General features: G+C 38.4%; 1 protein-coding gene across 1 annotated transcript in view; it reads left to right on the top strand.

The window, feature by feature from the left end:
- The window catches only part of HERC2 (HECT and RLD domain containing E3 ubiquitin protein ligase 2), a 120,784-nt gene that overhangs the window by 12,037 nt on the left and 88,725 nt on the right, over positions 1-20,022 (top strand). Inside the window, exons 4-5 of the mRNA XM_082498302.1 lie at positions 7,949-8,086; positions 19,273-19,492. Coding sequence (XP_082354428.1) covers positions 7,949-8,086; positions 19,273-19,492 — 358 coding nt within the window. The remainder of the gene's footprint in view (positions 1-7,948; positions 8,087-19,272; positions 19,493-20,022) is intronic.

Raw genomic sequence — 20,022 nt, forward strand, 5'->3', positions numbered from 1 at the left:
AGCAGCTTCTCATGAAGTGAGTGGAGGCAGTGTAATATTTTTTCTTAGGGTTGGCTAGTTTCATGTATATTACTAAATGACATCATAAACTTGATGCATTGGGGAATTATCCCCTAAATGAACAGCTCATGGTAGAGGTGTTGTGACAGTCGTGGTATAACATTTCAACATACTCTGGTGTCATGTAGCAAAAAGATAATAAACATAAGACTAATATATTAAAGTAAATTGATGCAATTTCCTCTTTTTGTGCCAGATACTTACACATTGTTTTTAGAATTGTACCTGTGCTGATCTTTGATGCAAAACTATTCTTCCAATATCTTTATAGCTAAGTAGCCACAGAGAATTGGGATTTTTGTTACTTATGGTGCTGTAGTGCTTTCAATGATTCTGAAAAAGCTTATAGAAAGATGTCATAATATAATTGGTATTTGTTTTCAGGGGAATCATTGAAATGTCAACTAGCAAAATGGAAGCTGTCAGTTCTGATCCAAAATATAGTCAGCAGTATAAAGTAAAAAAACAGAAGGGCTAAGCAAGTCAATCATCTCTAACTTCACGTGTTCATCCACACTTGGGACACCTATTCTGAACAATGATGTGAAGTTTTTTTTTAAACATTGAGTGTATCCATGTCCACGTGACTTGGAAGGATCAAAAAGGTATAAAGTGTTAAAGGCTGTAGGATACTGTTACTTAAAAATACAGAAATTCTGACAGTTTACTGTAGAAATAAGGCATTTATTTTACCTTAAAATGTCAGTGGTTCAAGCTGTGATGAGGCTTTCAAAAGCTTTCTTATATCCATGTGGTTGTGTGTTTTTTTTTTTTTTTTAAACAAGACTGCCACTTCTTGTTTCCAGTATAGTGTTGTGGTGGGATGACCTTAGCCAGCTGCCTATCCAGCTGCTTGCTTACTGCCCCTCCTCTGTGAGACAGAGGGAGAAAATAAAACGGAAAAGTTCATGAGTCGAGATAAAGCCAGGGAGATCACTTACCAATTACTGTCATGGGCAAAACAGACTTGCGGAAAACTAGTTTAATTTATTGCCAATTAAGATAGAGCTGGACAGTGAGTAACAAATAAAAATTAAAACAACACCTTCCCCTTGCTTTCCAGGCTCAACTTCACTCCTATGTTCCCGACTTCTCTAGTGGCCCGCCCCAGCGGCACAGCGGGATGGGGAATGGGGGTTGTGGTCAGTCCCTAACAGTTCATCTCTGCTGCTCCTTAGTCCTTACACCTTTGGTCCAGCATAGGATCCCTCCCACAGGCTGCAGTCCTCCATGAACTGCTCCAGGATGGTCCTCTCGATGGGCTGCAGAATACCTGACCCGCTGTGGTCCTCTCCTCCCACCTCAGGGAAATACCTGCGTTACTGAGGTCTCTTCCATGGCCTGCAGGGGAGGCATGTGGAGCACCTCCTCCCCCTTTTTCTATGACTTTGGCTGTTCCTCACTCCTTTTCCCACCCTCTCTTCTTCTTGCCTGTCTGTTGGTTTTGCCCTTTCTTATATGTGCTCCCTGAGGTGCCACCATCTTGACTGAGGGGCTCAGCTGTGCCCTGTGGTGGGTTCGATGGGACCGCTGTGTCTGACATGGGGCAGCCACGGCCTCTCCTCACCCAGAGGCCACGTGGCAGGTGCACTCCCCCACCCATCCCAAAATCTGGCCGTCTACACCCAATACATGCATATGGTAGGCTGGGTATAAATAATGAACAGATGTAGAGATCCATTCTAACGTGAGCATTATGTGAGTCTCTCAGCAGTTTATCTCCTCTTGCCAAATTCTTTGACTAGAGACTTGTTCAATATATTACAGAAAGAAGAGAGTTCTTTTCATATTTTGCATTGGATATCCCATGATTTTGAGATTTCCGAAATGCCTTTATTTGGCATGGTCTTTACTTTTGCCTTTATCAATAATGGGATCGAAATAGTGGCAAGGTGCTCCTGGCTACAAGCTGCAATAGTCTTTGGAGACTCCACAGAATGTGCTCCTTCGTCTGTACTCACTGCTCTGTGGTTATTTGGCCTGAACCGCAGGCCTGTGAAAAGATCGTGTATGAGATGACTTGGAGTCCCTTATATCTTTTGATTTTGGTTTTGCATCCTTAAAGGTTGCACTGGCTCTGCATACACCTGTTTTCTGACACATTGCGATTTTTCTTAAAAATTTAAAGCATGTATTAGACTTAAGTAGCACAAATATTCTGCCATTTTGTTCCTCTGGAGGGGTAAAGTGCAGGTATTACATAGCACAGATTGCATCTGTTCCTTTTTACAACTGTAGTGCCTATCTTCTACATAGGTACTGCTGAAACACCTATTTCTTGAAAAGCTACGGTAGTTTACAAGTTTGTAGCGTTTTCAGGCTCTTAACTCTTAGAATTATTGTATGAATTGTAGACGGTAAATTATCCATGGCCCAGCAATGTGCCCTTGTTGCCAAAAAGGCCAATGGAATCCTGGGCTGCATAGGGAAGAGTGTGGCCAGTAGGTCGAGGGAGGTCATTCTCCCCCTCTACTCTGCACTGGTGAGGCCACAACTGGAATACTGTGCCCAGTTTTGGGCTCCCCAGTTCAAGAGGGACAGGGAACTACTGGAGTGAGTCCAGCGAAGGGCAACTAAGATGATTAAGTGGTTGGAGCATCTGCCTTATGAGGAAAGGCTGAGAGAGCTGGGACTCTTTAGCCTGGAGAAGAGAAGGCTGAGGGGAGACCTTATTATGGCATACAAGTATCTAAAGGGTGGGTTGAAGGAGGATGGAGCCAGGCTCTTTTCAATGGTTCCAAGTGACAGGACGAGGGGCAATGGGCACAAGTTAGAACACAGGAAGTTCCGTTCAAATACACGGAAACAGTTTTTTGCGGTTCAGGTGACAGAGCACTGGAACAGGCTGCCCAGGGAGGTTGTGGAGTCCCCTTCCCTGGAGATTTTCAAGACCCGCCTGGATGCAGTCCTGAGTAATGTGCTCTAGGCAATCCTGCTTTAGCAGGGGAGTTGGACTAGATGATCTCTAGAGGTCCCTTCCAACTCTGATGATTCTGTGATTCTGTGATTCTGTAATTCTCTTTCAGTGAAATTGTGCTGGCCTGCAGGATTGGTAAAGAATAACTGTCTTGCTTACTAAAATTGAGCTTTGAGAAGAAAAAGCTAATCAAGGCTCTTTTTGGTCAATGTTGCTCAGATTGTATATTTGATTCCATTAGTCAGTAGTGAGTCTTGGACCCAGAAAAATTGGTGGTCAATTTGCAGCTCTGAACTGGCAGCTCAAATGGAGTTCCATGAAATTAAAATCAAGAGTATTTCAGTCTGTTTAGTTGGTAGGTACTTTTATTTTGCATAAATGATCTACAAGTGTAGTTCAAGAGGTGAGGTAAAAGTACATACCAGTAATGAGATTTATATTAAAAACAATATAGTTTAGTATCAGTATTCAGATTCCGCTGCTATATTGACTAATTTGCTGATAAAGAAGAGGGGTTGCTGTAAGTAGTCCTTTTTATTCAGGCTGTTTTGAGAAGTTTTGATTTATGCTCATCCATTGTAACCCCTTTTTCTTCACTAGTGCTATAGCTCTCTGTTACTGCTGACTGGGCTGCTCAGAAGAGGTGCTTCATTCTTTCAGGGGATATCAGCAGTGGCATCAGACTGGAAGAACATGCTGTTGATAGTGAAAAGCATTCTTTTCTCTAGGAAGAGTATGCAAATAGTGTAACTTTTTTTTACTGTTAGCAAGAACATTTGGTTAGGAATAACCTCTTTGTTTTTTCTTCATGGCACTTTCAGAAAAATGTGTTTGATAAATGCCTTCAGCAGAATATATTTGTATGTTTCCAAGTATCATCTGAGAACACAGCTGTGACAGTAGTGATGTCCAAATACAGGTGCACTTGCAGCATGGCAAGTACTTAAAAGATAATCAGGCTGCCCTCAGGAAATTTGGATCAGATTAATATCTTGTATACTAGAAGCCGTGTACTGAAAATAATAAAAATATTAAATAGTGTTATTCTTCCTAGATTCTTAAGTTAGGAAACTATTACTGTAATTTTTTAAGACCTATGAGTCAACCACTCAGGTCTCTGTTTTTTGTGGGTTTTAAGTTCCTGGGCAAAAATATGAAATCATCAGCTTCACGCCTCTGTCCTGCCTTTGGTAAACACTATGGGCTTCCTTTTCGTTTCTGTTCACCCTTTCTGGAAAGTTGGACCTTTGTCAGCCTAGTGCTGTTGAATCCACAGACCTCATTCAGTGTTGCACCTGCAAATAAATAATAAAGTCCAAATGCCACAAGCAATTCTAGAGAGGCTGGGAGAAACCAAATCTTTATGATAAGAGTAGCAATATGTGGCAATTGGTTACGAGTGCTATTGTTCAGACCACATATGTAACAAAATGCAGTAAGCGAGCAGGCATATAGGCTGGCTCCTGCTTTAAATCTCTTTTCCTGTGTATGAAAGAACTTGTTAAAAGTGAGAAGTGCCTCTTTTCCCTCCCTCTTTTCTGCTTTCCCCAACCCAGCTATAGTGGCTGTACCTGATGGCTCAAGCGTTCAGTACTCAGCTGTGAATTACTGTACTCTCTTTGCAGCATGGAGTCTGCAGTCGCCCTGTTGAACAGTTTGACTTCATAAGTGTAAAATGCTTTATTGCGTATTCAACAGATAATTTAAAGAATGCATTTAAAAATATAGTATACCAGGGAAGAAGAGAAATTTTATTTCTGATTAAAGTTAGGAGATCAGAATGTGGACTTCTGCACCTGGAAGGCTGTGTAAGCATGCTTCCTTCCTTCACAAATGACTGTCAGTTAATGAGTGTGTGTGTGTGTATATATATATATATATATATATATATAATGAAAAGCTCTTTGACAGAGAACAAATTACTATTTTGTATTGCAGCTGAAATATTTCCTGGATCTGGGACTACCAAGTACTATTTTAGAGTGGTGGTAAAATGCAGCCCTTCCCTAAAGCACGCAGTGTAACTTTTTGCCTTGTGAATGGCAACATCTGTAGGGAAACTGTTGCAGGCTTTTTATTTGTACTGAGGGATTCCTAACTGTATCAGTTCATTGGCATTTAAGAGCTGCACAAGATCATACTGTGTAACAGGTGCTGGTGGCGGCTATGCAGTGTCTGTTGTTTCCTTCATTGAATATGAAATATAAATTCCACCTTTAGTTGCTTCCTCTTTATTCTCTGTTTATGCTGGATTAGGCTATTGCTGTGCAAGGTAGAGCACGCAGGGTGAGCTACTGCAGTTCAGTTTGGAAGCTAACTTCTAATTGAGGATGGTTACTTCAGTTGCTCAGTTTTGACTGGCTAAGCATACCTACCCCAGATTGGAGGTTTAAGGTTGTAAACCAAAACATAGGTAAGAGAAGGTCCTTTCAGGAAAATGTTACACGTTTTTTTTTTTTTTTCCCACCACAGTACTTGCGCTTCTGTCTGAAAAAAATGTGACAACCTGTTTTAACTTCACTGCAGCGTATTTTTGCATGCATTGTTTTGAAAACTGTCTTATGGTTATTTTGGCTTGTGCTGGCTTCACACAAGATTTCTTCCTCCCTGCCCCGCTTTCTGAAAAATCTTTGGAGTTCTTTTTTCAAAAATCCCTTTCTTTAAGCATAACTGAGCTTCCACAGTTATGATGTCTATGTTGCTGCTTTCTGTCTAGACTGATACCAACTTTGGCCCTTACCATGCAAGTGGTTTTTTTGCAAGTATACTGAAAAGTCTTTGTGGAACAATTTGACATGAATTTTAGCTCAGCTCCTTTTCTCTTCTTCTCTCATTGTTCCCCTTTTCTCTTCAAACAGACAATAAAAAAAAAAAATCCTCCTGGTGGATTTGCATGTCAAAGTTGTTTTTATACAATACAAAGCTTAAGTTCCAGCCTGGATTGGGACTTTCTGTATTTGCAATGGGGAGTTGGGCAAAATTACTATGCTCATAGCCCTTTGTTGTCATCCGTTGCCAAGGATCTGTTAAAAAGCGTAACAAGTTCTGTTACAGCTGCCTGTGAAATGTAGTGTCTTGGCACAACACCCTTCTACCCACTGACTAAAATCCCAGACCCTGCCGAGTGTATCTCTAGATGTGTGGGTGAGTGGAGAAACAGTGAGATTATGGTGTTACTGTGGGAATATTCTGAACTACTGGGGCTAAACAGGGTCCTTAGTCACTGGTTTAACCCTGTAATGGAATCTGTGCCTTTAATGTTGTTTGCTTGTGCCTTGGAATAGAAACAGCTATATTCAGTCACGTTTTGGACATGTGCTGATCCTGATGACTGCTGTACTATAGGTTTTTCCTTGGTGTTTAAGAGAAATTGTTATACTCTCTATGATTTCCAGTTACAAGTGGGATATCCAAACTGCTTTTTCCTGTTGACCTTTGCTGTTCCCTTCTTGGCTCACAACCTGAGCTGCAGTGTGTGTGCTACGGTTATGTCTCCTCTTCTTTTTTTTTTTCTGTGCTCCTTCAGTCTTCATCTGCCACCTCCTGAGCCCTAGTGTTGTGTTATGGGTTGGCTTTAATTTAAAACTTGGCACCTGACACCTTGTACTTGTAATTAAGGCACCTTAAAAAGGTTTATTTTGGGAGTTGCTATTGTCTACAGCCCAATAAATTGAACAGAGGCAATCACAGATCCAGTTACAACCAGATTAGGCATTCACATTTTTTCAGGCCAGATGGAGAGAATAGTTGAATGTTTTTGTACATTGTGACAGGTGTATTTTGTATATTCTGAGGTAATGAGAGCCTTTGATCTCCCAAATGGGGTCATGGCGAGTCTGAGGCAGGCTACAGTCAGATGTGCTGTATCTGGTTCCAGCTGTAAACCTCTTATTATTGTCTCTTGAAACATGCTGGTACAAATATATATGTTTTGGGTGTGGATGGTGAGATAGGAAAAAAGACAAAATTCTGATGCTTGTCTGGCTTGTTGTGGCTGGGACTTTTCAGGGGGATGTCTCTGTAGACTAGGTTCGCAGATAGGAATGGAGGAGTAGTCATTTTTAAGAGCCTGGTAAAATGGTTGGAACTAAACTCTTCAAGGATGAGTTGCAAATCCTGGACTTGAGAAATTTTGGGGGATATTTTTAGAAAAGAAGGTCAGGGTGAGGAAAGCAGTTGCCAGTGTGGCCATTAATTGCAAAGCAATCTCATGCATTGAACTGGATCGAGGTATGGATATGGAAATCCATATCCCCAGTAAGAATAGAGACTTCCAGCTGTCTAGTTCTACTGTGTTTAGAAAATTGGGACTTTCATGCAGCCTTTGATTACAGAGATAAGTGACTAATGTCTGTGTTCTGTCTTTATGAAAGTAATCTCAAAAGGCTTGCAAATGCTGTTTTGTTGCTTGGGCCGAACGTGGTGGTATTATTTTCATTACTTGCTGGTAATTACTAAGATGCTAGATACAGTACAGATGCTGAAATACTGCTGCGTAAAATTAGTGTAAGTGCCGATATACAGCTCTCCTTGATTTTGAAATTAAGGCAATTGCTATCTCTTTTTCTGTGTTGGAAATGGAATATGAAAACAAGTAAATACTACAGAAATGCGGATAGTTGGGAGCAAAATCTGACTTAAAGTGCATCCTTTGTGATACTGTGTGTTGCAAATCCTTTGCAAGTCTTACGTGATGGTATAGATATTAAATGTTCATCCTCCCTAGGAGTTTACAGCAGTGTTTTCTGGATTATAAGGTCACTGTCTTATGAAATGTAACATGAGACCTACCACCTGTGACAGTTAACATGGTAAAATACTACTTCCCCGCCCCCCCCGTACCCTTAATGATAGATAATATTGATGTAAACTTGTCAGCTGAGCATTTCATCTTTACATTTCTAATCTAGAACCAAATTCAAGGGAGAAGTAGCTTAACAAATCTTTTTTTTTTTTTCTTTTTTTCTTTAGATGATAGCACTGAATGCCAAACTGCATCAAAGAAAGAAGAGCAAAATGACAAAGAAAAGAAAGATGAAGAAGAGACTCCGCTGCCCACTTACAGGGCCAAATCGATTGTTGAGAGTTGGGTGTGGGGCAAACAACCAGGTATTAGAGCTGTTTTGGTCATTTTCACTGAAGCATTACATATTCTACATTGATCACTGCTTTTGAGCATCATGAAGTAATTGGATCAAATATATTTGCTGACAGATGCATCTGTTAGGTTAGTGGAATAAGTTGGATAAGTGGTTAACTGTGATTCAAGTTAAACATTTACTATAATTACTTTCAGATTTAATTAGACTCATGACTTGAAGAGTTGATTTGCACCTTTCATGCAGCTTGAAGGAATCATAAACTGACTTGGAACAAATGCAGTTATACAGTGAAATGTTGTGAAGTCTTCAGAATATTTCTTTTCAGTTGCAGACGCTAGAAAGAAATTGCTTAGTTTCTGAAGCATGAATTTTCTGCAGGCAATAAAAGTTTAATAGGTTATTTTTCTTTTTGATTTCATGGTCTGGTAGATAAGTTTGAGTGAATCATGGGAGGAAGGTTGAGATGGTTAGTTGAATTAGCTGTCTGTCCTGACCTTTGCTGACAGTAGTCTCACCTATGATGGTAGTGGAAAAATGGTTTGTGTGTTTGTATCTTTATGTATGGCTCTATAAAATACTGATTTTGATACTGAAGCTAGTTGAAGTTCATGACTGTTTATTACTGCAGAGCAGCAATTAATTGTCTAAAATTGTCTACATTTAAAAATAGCGGATCAGAAGAAGCTTCAATTCAGTGGTTTGTTTTACAGTTCTGGCTGGTGATATTGCCCAATTCATATGTTGACATATACAAACATTGGAGACATCTGTTATGTCCCCTTTCCTTTCTGCTCACCCAGAAGCACTTGAAGATCCCTGGGAAAAGTATTGACTCTTCAGCACCAGAATCTGCATCTGTGTAGCCCTGTTTGCTAGGGAAGATATTTGTTTCTGTTGAGCCACAGGTCAGCTGCTAGTCTGCTGTCCTCTGCTCTGTGCCAGCCAGCTTTCTCCCTTTTCTTAAGGGCAGGAGGACAAATGGACTTGCTGTCACTCTAGCAGTGGGACAGAGTTTTGCAGTGTAGGAGGAATGAAAAGAATTGCCACTACAGTGGAAGGGAGAGTGAGAATTGAATGTGTTGAAGAGATGTAAGCTAAAGGTCACATTATTTTTGGTTTATGTTTTTATTTAGTGTTTGTTGCTGAAGAGTGAAATAAAACTGTTTTACAAAATGGTTATCTAAATGCCAAGTATCTTACCAAATTTCTCCCAACTGACCAATGTGTTTGGGTAAGACCTGGCCTTTAAGCTCACCATCCAATTATTTCTTAAAAATTGAAAAAAGAGTTGTTTAGGAAAGAAGGGTTGTATGTATGTTTGGAGTGTTCAGAAAGAAATAACGTGTAGTGCTTATACATAGTGTGTGTATATATATATAGTATGCTTTATTAGAATCATAGGGTTGGAAGGGACCTCTGGAGATCATCTAGTCCAACCCCCCTGCCAGAGCAGGGCCACTTTAGAGCAGGTTGCACAGGAACACGTCCAGGTGGGTTTTGAATGTCTCCAGAGATGGAGACTCCACCACCTCCCTGGGCAGCCTGTTCCAGTGCTCTGCCATCCTCAAGGTAAAGAAGCTCCTCCTCATGTTTAGGTGGAACTTCTTATACTCAAGTTTGTGCCTGTTACCTCTTGTCCTGTCACTGGGCACCACTGAAAAGAGCCTGGCCCCATTCTCCTGGCCCCCACCCTTTAAGTATTTATAAGCATTGATCAGGTTCCCCCTCAACCGTCTTATTTCCAGACTAAAGATACCCAATTCCCTCAGTCTTTCTTCATAAGAGAGGTGTTCCAGTCCCCTAATCATCTTGGTAGCCATCATATTGAAGCACATGTAGACACTTTTTACAGAAATAACTTATCAAGACTTTATCTAATAAAATAGTTGGTCTCTGTTACCATTTGCCTGAAGTTTGCATCACCTAGCTGTGACAAACAAATCATTAAACAATACTACAAACACACTTGCAGTTTATAGAAGTGTTACGGGTGGCTTTTGTTCATGATTGTAGGTAACTTTGTTTTGTATTTGTCAGAAATATAGCTAACAGCTGCTTTCTGAGCTATCCTAGTTTTTGTGGCTTGGTAATTAATTTTGAAATAAAATACAGAGAATCATTTCAATTTTGATACTTTGTGGAAGTGAAGTGAAGCTTTTCTTCTGTCATTCTTCATAAAAATAAAATGAACCTTTGAACATTTGCCTGTCAAAAGCATGAAGGAACTTTTGAAAAGGAGAATTGTTTCTTAAATATATTGTTGCTGATCAAGTAAGAATTAAAGACTTACTATGTTTTAATTTGTGTTTGATATTCCTTTACGAGTAAGGTATAATTTGTGGAGATGTGAAATTGGAGTTGTTTTACAAAAAGAACTGAAGAGGCATTTAAAGTCTGTGTTTCAGGTTAATACCCTGAACTATTTCTACTGAATTGAATGATTTACAGTCTTACATTATGAAAATAGTATCTAGACATTAGACAGTGTATGCCTATGTTTTAGAAGTGCTGTAATACAATCTTATTTTGCCAAGAAGTGTGGAAGATCATGCTATTGAACTTCACCAGGCTAATCCGGGTCGGTGGGCCTTGTGACATCCCTCCCCCATGAGGACTGAGAAATATTGAGAGCACACAAAAAGACCTGTTCATAAAATGTGTCGAGGAGCAGTACTTTTTGTCCTCCCCAGACCCCCTCCTTGTTTTGGCATCCTGGCACAAGTTCAGAGAAGCAAAATGCTTTTCTTAGTTCTAATTTATGCTGAGATCACTACTCTGCCTGAACAGGGCAAAGAGGTCATATTTTTTTTTTAATGGTCTTATTATGCCAAGTACTGTAAAAATGTGTAAGATAGTCGTAAATACATGGGTAAGTCATTATTTGACTTTAAGGTACTTTTCCTTCTCTTGCACCTTAGTGTTCATCCATTTCATGTTCAGCTCTTAACTGATGTGTGTTGAAATATTCCTGCCTCATTTTTGACCCGAGTGCTTCTTTAAAACATCTTCCCCCTATCCTATTCCTACCAGGTTTTGTGTTCATTGGCCAGTTCTTCTGATTCTTCCGCAAAACCTTGTTTTACTACTTTCATCGGATTTCTTTTCTGAAAACATTTGGTTTTTAGCATATTGCATAATCTCTAGAGAAGTCTAGGTGTTCACCCCTGGGTATGGGGAGAAAAAGAGGAAGCCCTTTGAAGCAGTCGTTCAAAACCTACAGAAAGTAGAGCAGTATTAAATTTTCTTAGGCTGCTTTTTCTTAGTCATGATATACATAAGATTGGCTATATTCAGTCAAACCAAAGGACAGTCTAGTCCAGTGTCCTAACTGCAACAGCATAAATAGCAATAGCCAAGTGAATGATTAGGTTCTGTGTTTTTAATACATTATCCGTAGCCTATAGACTTTGAACCAGAGGTGGTGGTATGGGGGAATATGAATGTGTGTTTGGATTCCCCCCCACCTCCCTTTATTTTGCTGGAGCATATGTGTGCATGGCATAACTTAATAGGCTTTAACATTTCTGATGTTGATTTTTTTCATTAATTTCTCTAGTCCCTTTTGAACATTCTGAACTTTTAGCATCCACAGCTGTATGTTGCAAGGAGTTTTGCAATTCAGCTGTTTATCACATGAATATTGTGTCCTCCTAGTCCTTGATTACTTGATTTTGGCATCTGTTGTTTTTACCTAATGCCCTGTTGTTCTTATACTGGAAGAGGCAGTGAGTGGTTGATCCAACCAATGCTGGTGGGGTGGGTTTTTGTGTATTAAGAATTCTGTCATAATCACCCCCCAGTTGTATCTTTCCCTCACTGAAGATCTTATTCCATGCAACTTCTTTACATACAGAACCTATTCCAAACACTTAGTTCTTCCCTCTGTGTTTTTTGGTTTGTTTTGTTTCTGTGTCCCTGCCTCCCCCGATATTTTTATGCCAGGGAAGGTGGGTTGGGAACTGTACGTACAACTTCAGCTGTGGTACCTCATGGGTTTCGTGAAGTGGCCTAATGTTCTGTGGCCTCTTTTCTGTTCTGTCTCCCTTGATACCCTGTTTTTCTGGCTGCTGTGACCAATGTCGTCTTGGATCTACCCTGCTGTAGCGCCAAGATCTCATTCGTGAGTGGAAGGTTGTTTGGAGCCCCTTTAACAGCGAAAACTGGGATTTTGTTTCCCTTGCTCATCAGTGTACATCTACCGTTTTATTGCTCTCTCACTTAATTGCCTGCATATTGTTGCAGTTGGCTCTCATCTTTACTAATGTAGTACCAACAGACTCTATGACCTAAATATTTGTCTCAATTTCCACACAATTTATGCATGTATGGAACAGCAGAGAAATTTACACAGGTTTCTGTGGGACTTGCTGCTGTTGTCGCTCCTAAGTGTATACTGTCTATTTGTTCATATTCCTTGACGCATTCTAGGTGCATCTCTAACAGTGTAAAGGGTTGTAACCCTTAACATTTAATATATATCACTATTGGGTGCTTAGAAATGCCTTCAATACACCATGTCTTTGTAGATATAAAATCTGAAAGATTTGAGTATTTTCAACTTACATCCAAAAGTGCGGTTTTTGCTTAAGATGAGTACTGTTTCTTGTTTTGTTGGTTGTGTGTGTTTTTTTTTTTTTTTTTTTTTTCCTGTCTTGGGGAAAAAGCACTGGCTAAATTTTCTCAAAACTTAAAACTGTAGGGCCAGCTCACTTTGACTGTGGGTATAGTTGAGTATTTATTTAATACCACTTGAGGTCAGGTAACTTATTTCTTGGGAAAAAAAAAAAAAAAAAGTAGAAACAGCTCAACCGGTGCAACAACTATGTGTTTAAAAATAACTTTAAAAACCACTAAATAAATTGTGATTCAAATTCACTGTAAGCTGATTAAATTTCTTAAGTTTAAGATAGTAAATATTGCATACTTACAAAGTTACGTTAAATTCACCTGAGTGACTGTCTGACTGGAAAACACCACTTTCTACTTGGAAGTTTCAGTAGGAATGCTACTGTTCTGTCTCCTCTGTAGGACAAAAGATTAAATGAGGAAATAATCTTAATGCAAACATGCGTAAATGAATAAGCAATGTACAGTTGAAGCGGGCATATGATTTTCTTGTGTAGTCAGATCTGTTTTATATTAGCAGTGAATTAAAACTATTACACTGCTAAATTGGTGTCATGACGTAGCACTTCTGGGGTTTCCTGCTGTATGAGTGAGAGCTTGTTTACAGACAGTGTGGCGTCTTGGTTTTTTGATGTTGTTAGTATACCTGATTATGCTAAGAAATGCTTTAGAGGCAATACCTAAGGGGGCAGATTAAAAAGATCCATGTGAGTTCAGTGAGATATGATACTGTTGAGATAAGTGTCACCACCAACAGCAGTAGAATCTTTCTGTGTTTGCTTTGTGAGAGAGAAGGAGACATGCAGTACTGTCATTCTGTAAGGGCTATTAGTTACATGATAAAATCTAAATTTGTACTGTGTACAAAAGTAATTAAAAGCAGTCATAGCATTGAAAAAACTGGTTTTAACCTCTTTTATAGGGACATTTTCTCCTTTAATAAAATTTCTTGATCAGTACTTTTAACTTCAGATTTAGAAATGAATGTTCAGTCAAAGGATAAAATTTGACCTCCTCTGTTCTACATTTTTCTTCTCAGAACTCCTTCATCCCTGTTTTTTCTTGTACTTTCTTGCCACTTGGAACAGATTTGAACTCATCTTTTCCCCTGGTGTCCATGTCCGTCCATGTGTCGTTGTCCCCACCCCCTCCCCCCCAGCTTGAAAGCTGTTGTCTAGCTGTTGTCTTGCTGTTTATGCTCTTAAGGTGTATGTGCATGTGTGCGTATATTTTTACACACACACAAGGCTCAGTTCTTGCTACTTTGTTCTGTGCATATTTGAGCTTCAATTTAAACAAGTTCTTCTCACAATATAAAACTTCGAAAATTCAGTACCCAGCCACATAATGAGATGTGTTCTGAATGTGCATGCAACTATTAATTATTTCTCCTGCTGAATACTAATAAAGTGAGGTCTGCTGATGGTCATCTTTTGAATAGCAGAGCAGACAGAAGTAAGCTAAAAGCTAAACGCCCTTTAGGAATTACATTCTTTGTTGGTATAAAATAATTTTGGGAGCCTATTTAGCTTTGCTTCTGGAGGAAATTATGTGTATGTGATTGCATTTTCGTCTTTCCCTCTAACTTTGGAATCCACTCATTCTGTGCCAATGGTTTGCAGGGCCATTAGATGCCTGTAAAGCCAAGCCAACTGCATCCTCTCTCTGCTCTTTGTCCAGTAGAGATACCATGTAGTGGAAGGCGAAAGAGGAAGCAAAATCTAAAAATCTCCAGGAAATCAGAGCACATTAGTTCTGCTGCTGATAGGAGTGTGTGCTCATTATAACAGTAGTTTTTTGCCAAATTCTGTTTGAAACACGTTTTGAGTTTTTAGGTCTGAAATCTCTCCGTGCTTTAACATCTGTATTTGCCTTTACTAAAGCTTGTGACTCAGCCAAAGTCCTTGAAACTTTTCAGTTTTATATTTGCATTTTTAAGGTCCTTAATTTACCAGTTAGAAGCCTTTGATTTTTCCCTGCAGAGCTAATGAAATAAGTGTTAAGAAGCCATTCAGTATGTTAATTATTTTTGTTTTTTAAGGTGCTAAAACAGGATTAAACATGGCTTTGGACAGGCTGCCTGTCTTAGACTCATGTCAGATTAGCGTCTTGGCTGTGGCTGAGATGGTTGAAGATGTTACTGTCTTCTGCTCCTTGTTTTGGCCCCCTAGTTTTGCTGGCATACCTAATTAACGTGTTGCTTCTTAACTCTGTTCTGTCAAATGATCTGGGTTAAACACTACCGGTGTTTTCTGTTCTAATCCAGAGAACTTCTGGCAGGAGGAATTAAGAAGTGAAGACACATAGTTTTGTTAGTTGCTGAAGGGAGGGAGGGATGTGATAAATTTTAACAGAAGATGGTAAAACCCTTACCGATCTTCACTGCAGCCAGAAACATGTCTGATTATAGTTGTCAGTTAACAAGTGTTCTGCTAGTGGTAGCTTGAGAATTTAAACTTGTATGGTATGGCTTTAACTCTTACATTGTTGGTACTGATTAGGTAAACGCCTCTCCACCCTTCATAAAATAACTGACAAAGAAAAGCATAACAAGGGATGGTTCGCATCAAGGGCTGGCGTAGTGGCATATGAACAGTTTTGTTTAAAGAGTTCCCTGTAACCTTCTCAAATGAAATCTGAATCGTTACTATTAATAAGCTATTCTCTCATTAGTCTATTTAGTTCATTGGTGTTGTTTCAGACTTGAGGGTTTATATGAAATCAATTTCACTGGGTTGATTCCCAGATATATTTAGAACTTTCTAAAGATGAACTGAATTTTTCTAAACATAAATTTACTTATGGAATAGGAGAAGATTTAAAGTGAGGAAGCGTGTAGATGTATCTAACTTAAAAACAGTGTTACTTTTAATAAAATGACAGTCCTTGGTTCAATATTGAGATGTTTGAGTTACAGGACTACTATAACCTGTTCTGGCCTATACCACACTTTGCATATGAACTTTATTTTGCATTCTTGAAATACTAAAGAAGTGCGTACAAAATATTTAATAGTGGAATTATTTAATTTTGGTAGAAAGCCTTGCTAAAATTGTAGCCATTCTAGATTGTGAAGGCAAGGTAAGAAGGGGGAAAGAAAATAATTTACGACTAAATTCAGTGAACTTAACTTTATGCTTCATGTAGGTTATTTTTATGTGGTTTGAATCTTGGTGAGGCTAAATCATATTTTCCATTAGAAAAAAATATTTTTGCGTACAATGTTTAAATATTTGAAAATAGTATATTATAATTGAACATTTCTTCATATTACTAGTTTCTGAAAATAAAGACTGATTTTTAGTGCTAATCACTTGAAAATTGAATCCTTTCTATCCCTTTTTCTTCATAAGAAGTGAAGACAGAATTCTAGTTGATTCCTTTTCTAGCTTTTGTATTGTCTTAATTTAACTTTGTTTTATTTGTTGACTTCATCAGCAGGTAAGCAAAATAACTTTCTTTTAAAATCCCTTACTTTAGAAAGTGCTATTGTGAGGTTTTCTTTTGTGAAACATTGCATAGTCCATGGAACTATGGACTGTTTTTGTATTAAAACAGAATTGAACCTTTGACTCATTTAAAAACCTACAGTAATGTGGGGTTGTTTTGTTGTGGTGTGGGTTTTGGTTTTTTTTTTGTTTTTTTTTTTTGTTTGTTTGTTTGTTTGCTTTTTTCAAACGAGCCAGTTGTCCTATCAGGTCATTGAGTAGAATGTTGAGTATCTTACAGGCTACCCTGTATCGCTGAACCATTAGGAATTAATTTCATAGGGGCTGATATGAAACTACTTTTTTTCTGCACAGACACAATATCGTGTGTATATAATATAAAGGCCAGCTTTAAAACTGGTACGTCTTGATGTGCGTACATTGCATGTGCTTCCATAGGATTTGGTTTTCTATGCGTTTAGAGTTCATACAGTAGTGTCTGTCACCTATTGCGTCAGAATGGCTGGTATGCTGATAACAGCAGTACTATGGTTGATCGAAAGTGGTTTGAAAGTTATGCAGTTGTAGACTTCTAGGGAAACTTCCTTGTAAAATAATTGCTGGAGGTGATCTCTGCCTGTCCTAAGTGTTTATTTCCAGTATTGCCCACGATATATGTTTACTATGCCTGCTGTTTTGAAATGAAGGGCTTTTTCATCTAATTCTTCAGCTCTCAGAAGTAATTTTAGAGTGTGTCCACATTTAGATAACTTGCCAGCCAGGAAGGAATGATGAATGCCATAGCTCTGTATTACTTTATAGACTGCTGAGTCTGGCACCTAGTGCTTGATTTCTGTAGCACCAAACACAGACTCTGTCTTCCCCAAACATAATTGCTAATTCAAGTGCCTTGTTTTTTCTTCATTGACTATTTCTTTATTTTTCCTATAGATACATGAGACCATAATGTGGGGAATAAATCTGCAGAATGAAATCAGTTGCCAAAAAAGAACAATGTTAAGAAAAGCCTCTTTATGAAGTGGAGACTATGGTCATTTCTTACTTCATTGTTGTATCCTGGTGGTATTTACAGGTTGATAGGGGTTTAGTGTTCAGGAAGGGAAGAAAAAACCCCCTGATTTTTATCTCTTCTGATGGTTTGTTTAGAGGGATCATGAAACTGTCATGTCAGTATTGACCATGCTCTGTTAAGATAGTCTGAAGTGCAGAAGCTATGTGCTGCAAAATGTTTGTTTGTATTTTTGCTTACAAAATAAAGGTTAAGGCACACCTAGGATAACAGCAGCAATCTCAGAACAAGTAGTTTATGTTTTGTAGATTTTACTTTGGTGCAGAATATTTTGTTAACTGACAACTACAGTCAGATATGTTTTTGCTTCATATTAAGCCTTCCGAGTAAACTTCTATATAGCCATAATGTTAAGGGACATTACAAAAGCCAAACCAAACAAATCAAACGTGCCTTTGACAGGCATTTGTTTTATTTATGTGTTACTTTACATTGTGATCTCAAGTAGCTATTTGTATGTAACTTGATGGTGCTCCACTGTGATATAGAGTTCTTTGGGGAATTTTGTAGGGCTAATATTAAGGGCAGTGTGGCTTTTTTGTCATACTTCCTGTTGGTTTTGTCGTATTTCTTGTTTGAGTCAAGGTATGAATGTGTATAATAGCTGCTATTGCTTTTAGTCTATTTTTTTAAGGTCTAGACTGCAAGGAACACTTTTTAATCTATTGTTGAAAAAATCAGTTGTTCCTCATAGTCAGGTGGAAAGATGTAGATTGCCTCAGAGAAAGGAATCTAACACATGAAATGGTGAAATGTGAGTAGCAATGTTGAAAACAGGCTGGGGTGATGGCTGACAACAAACCATAAGTGACTGTGCAATGTGATCCGGGGGCAGAGAAGGCCACTTCAATTCTCTGCTGGGTATGCAAAGATACGTTGCAGAATGGGGGCAAAACTTTGAAATACTTTATACAGTTACAAAAAAAGTTATGCCTCATTAGATACAATTTTCAACTCTAAAGACTGCCGTAAGTGTGTCTAAATTTCTGTAGCTTGGAGGCAGCTATTCCAAAAAAATGTGTTGGTTTTGTGTTTTGGTTGATTTTTTTTTTTTTTTTTAAAGTTGTGCCCATCTTCTTGCGAAGACTGTTACGTATATGCAGATATATGTGGTTTTTTTTTTTTTTTTCATACCCTTTAGTTAGGCATCAGTTAAAACAAAGGTACTTTTGTGTAGCAATCAGGCAACAAATGTGGTTGGCTTAAGGACGAGCACAGTAATTCAGTGCAATGCAGAGTGGGCTGGCCCAGTGATCGGACTGTTAATAAGGAGACAGTAAAGAACCCTTCTGAGAATGCACTTTGTTGATGTTATTTCTGGGAATGACAAGAGAATGTAAAAATACACAATTTTCTCTTTTTTTTTTTTTTTTTTTTTTTTTTTTTCTGATGCTGTACTTGTTACCATCTGTTATTAGATTACTAGGACTTTGGGCTGTTGACTGCTTTTTCTGGTTAGTGAATAATTAATTCTCTAGTGTTGGTACGTAAGTCAGATCTTTTATTTGCTACTAGTATTTTCAAGCATCTTAAATTTCTAACATTATTTGTTTCAGAAGCTTAGCAGCTCTTGGCAGTGATCCTAGGGCTTCTGAGAGTAGTTTTATAACTTCTGAGAAACTTAAGATAGTGTGTCTCAGTGCAAAATAAAAGCATATCCTTGTGGGGACTTGCAAGGTTGTTGCCTGCACTTAAGAGAAGTCAGAGGTCTGATGATGATAAGAATTTGCTTTCTAACTTGTTTTTTTGAAAAGCGTAAATATTTCCTATGACAGTTTAGTTTCAGACGTGAAATATGAAGGTTCAGATGTGTTCACACAAGACTAGTTTTGATAATAACCCTTTGTCTAAACACCTGTTAAGTATGATTGTGATTATGTAATATTGTGGATTAGAAATGTGTGCATTAAATATGGAAACAGGGAGTTTCACTGCGTTTTGAGGTTCAGACTTCTGGTCAGTTCACAGTTTTCAATCTGTCTTGATTTTTCTTGATACTGTATATAACAAAGAAACACCCATAAAATTATATTTTTCTCTGATTCTCAGATGTGAATGAATTGAAGGAGTGCCTTCAAGTACTAGTGAAGGAACAGCAAACTCTGGCCACACAAACTGCTACAACAGCTCTTTCAGCTATGAGGCTAAAGCAGAGGCTAGTTATCCTGGAACGATATTTCATTGCATTGAACAGAACAGTTCTTCAGGAGAATGTCAAAGTTAAGTGGAAAAGCAGTAGTATTCCTCTGCCTACTGTGGATAAGAAAAGGTAATGACACACGCGTGAACAAGTTAATGCATTAGGAAAGTCATAGAAAGGTTATCAGCATGTGTGTTAGAGCTTAACGTGATTTCTTCCTTTCCATGAAACATCAGCAGTAAAGAAACTCATCTTATTTCTTGAGATGATTTTACGTGGTGTTACCTGCCATGCAGTTTTCCTCCTTGGCTGATGCTTGCTTACAGTGTCTCTGTTCATACTGATGGGTTTTTATTGTAACACATTGCTGCAGATATTCTTTGAGCTATAAATATACTTTTGTTGAGATATTCCTATTGTTCTACTCAGCTAGAAAGTATGGAGGAGCCTATTTCAGAAGTGATGCTGGTGGAGGTTACATAGTTCTAATAATGTTAATATATTTTTTTTTCAATATTCGCTCAGTTAAGGCACATAATTTTTTTAAAAAACAAATACATAAAAGTTGAACAGTTTTCTTTAGTTGGATGAGAAATGCTGTAATGGTACATTTTTTTTATGAAACTGTTTCCAGAGAACTAACTGAATAAGAAATTGTC

Source organism: Vanellus vanellus (genome assembly GCF_965231255.1).
Source record: "Vanellus vanellus genome assembly, chromosome: 1".
NCBI lineage: Eukaryota > Metazoa > Chordata > Aves > Charadriiformes > Charadriidae > Vanellus > Vanellus vanellus.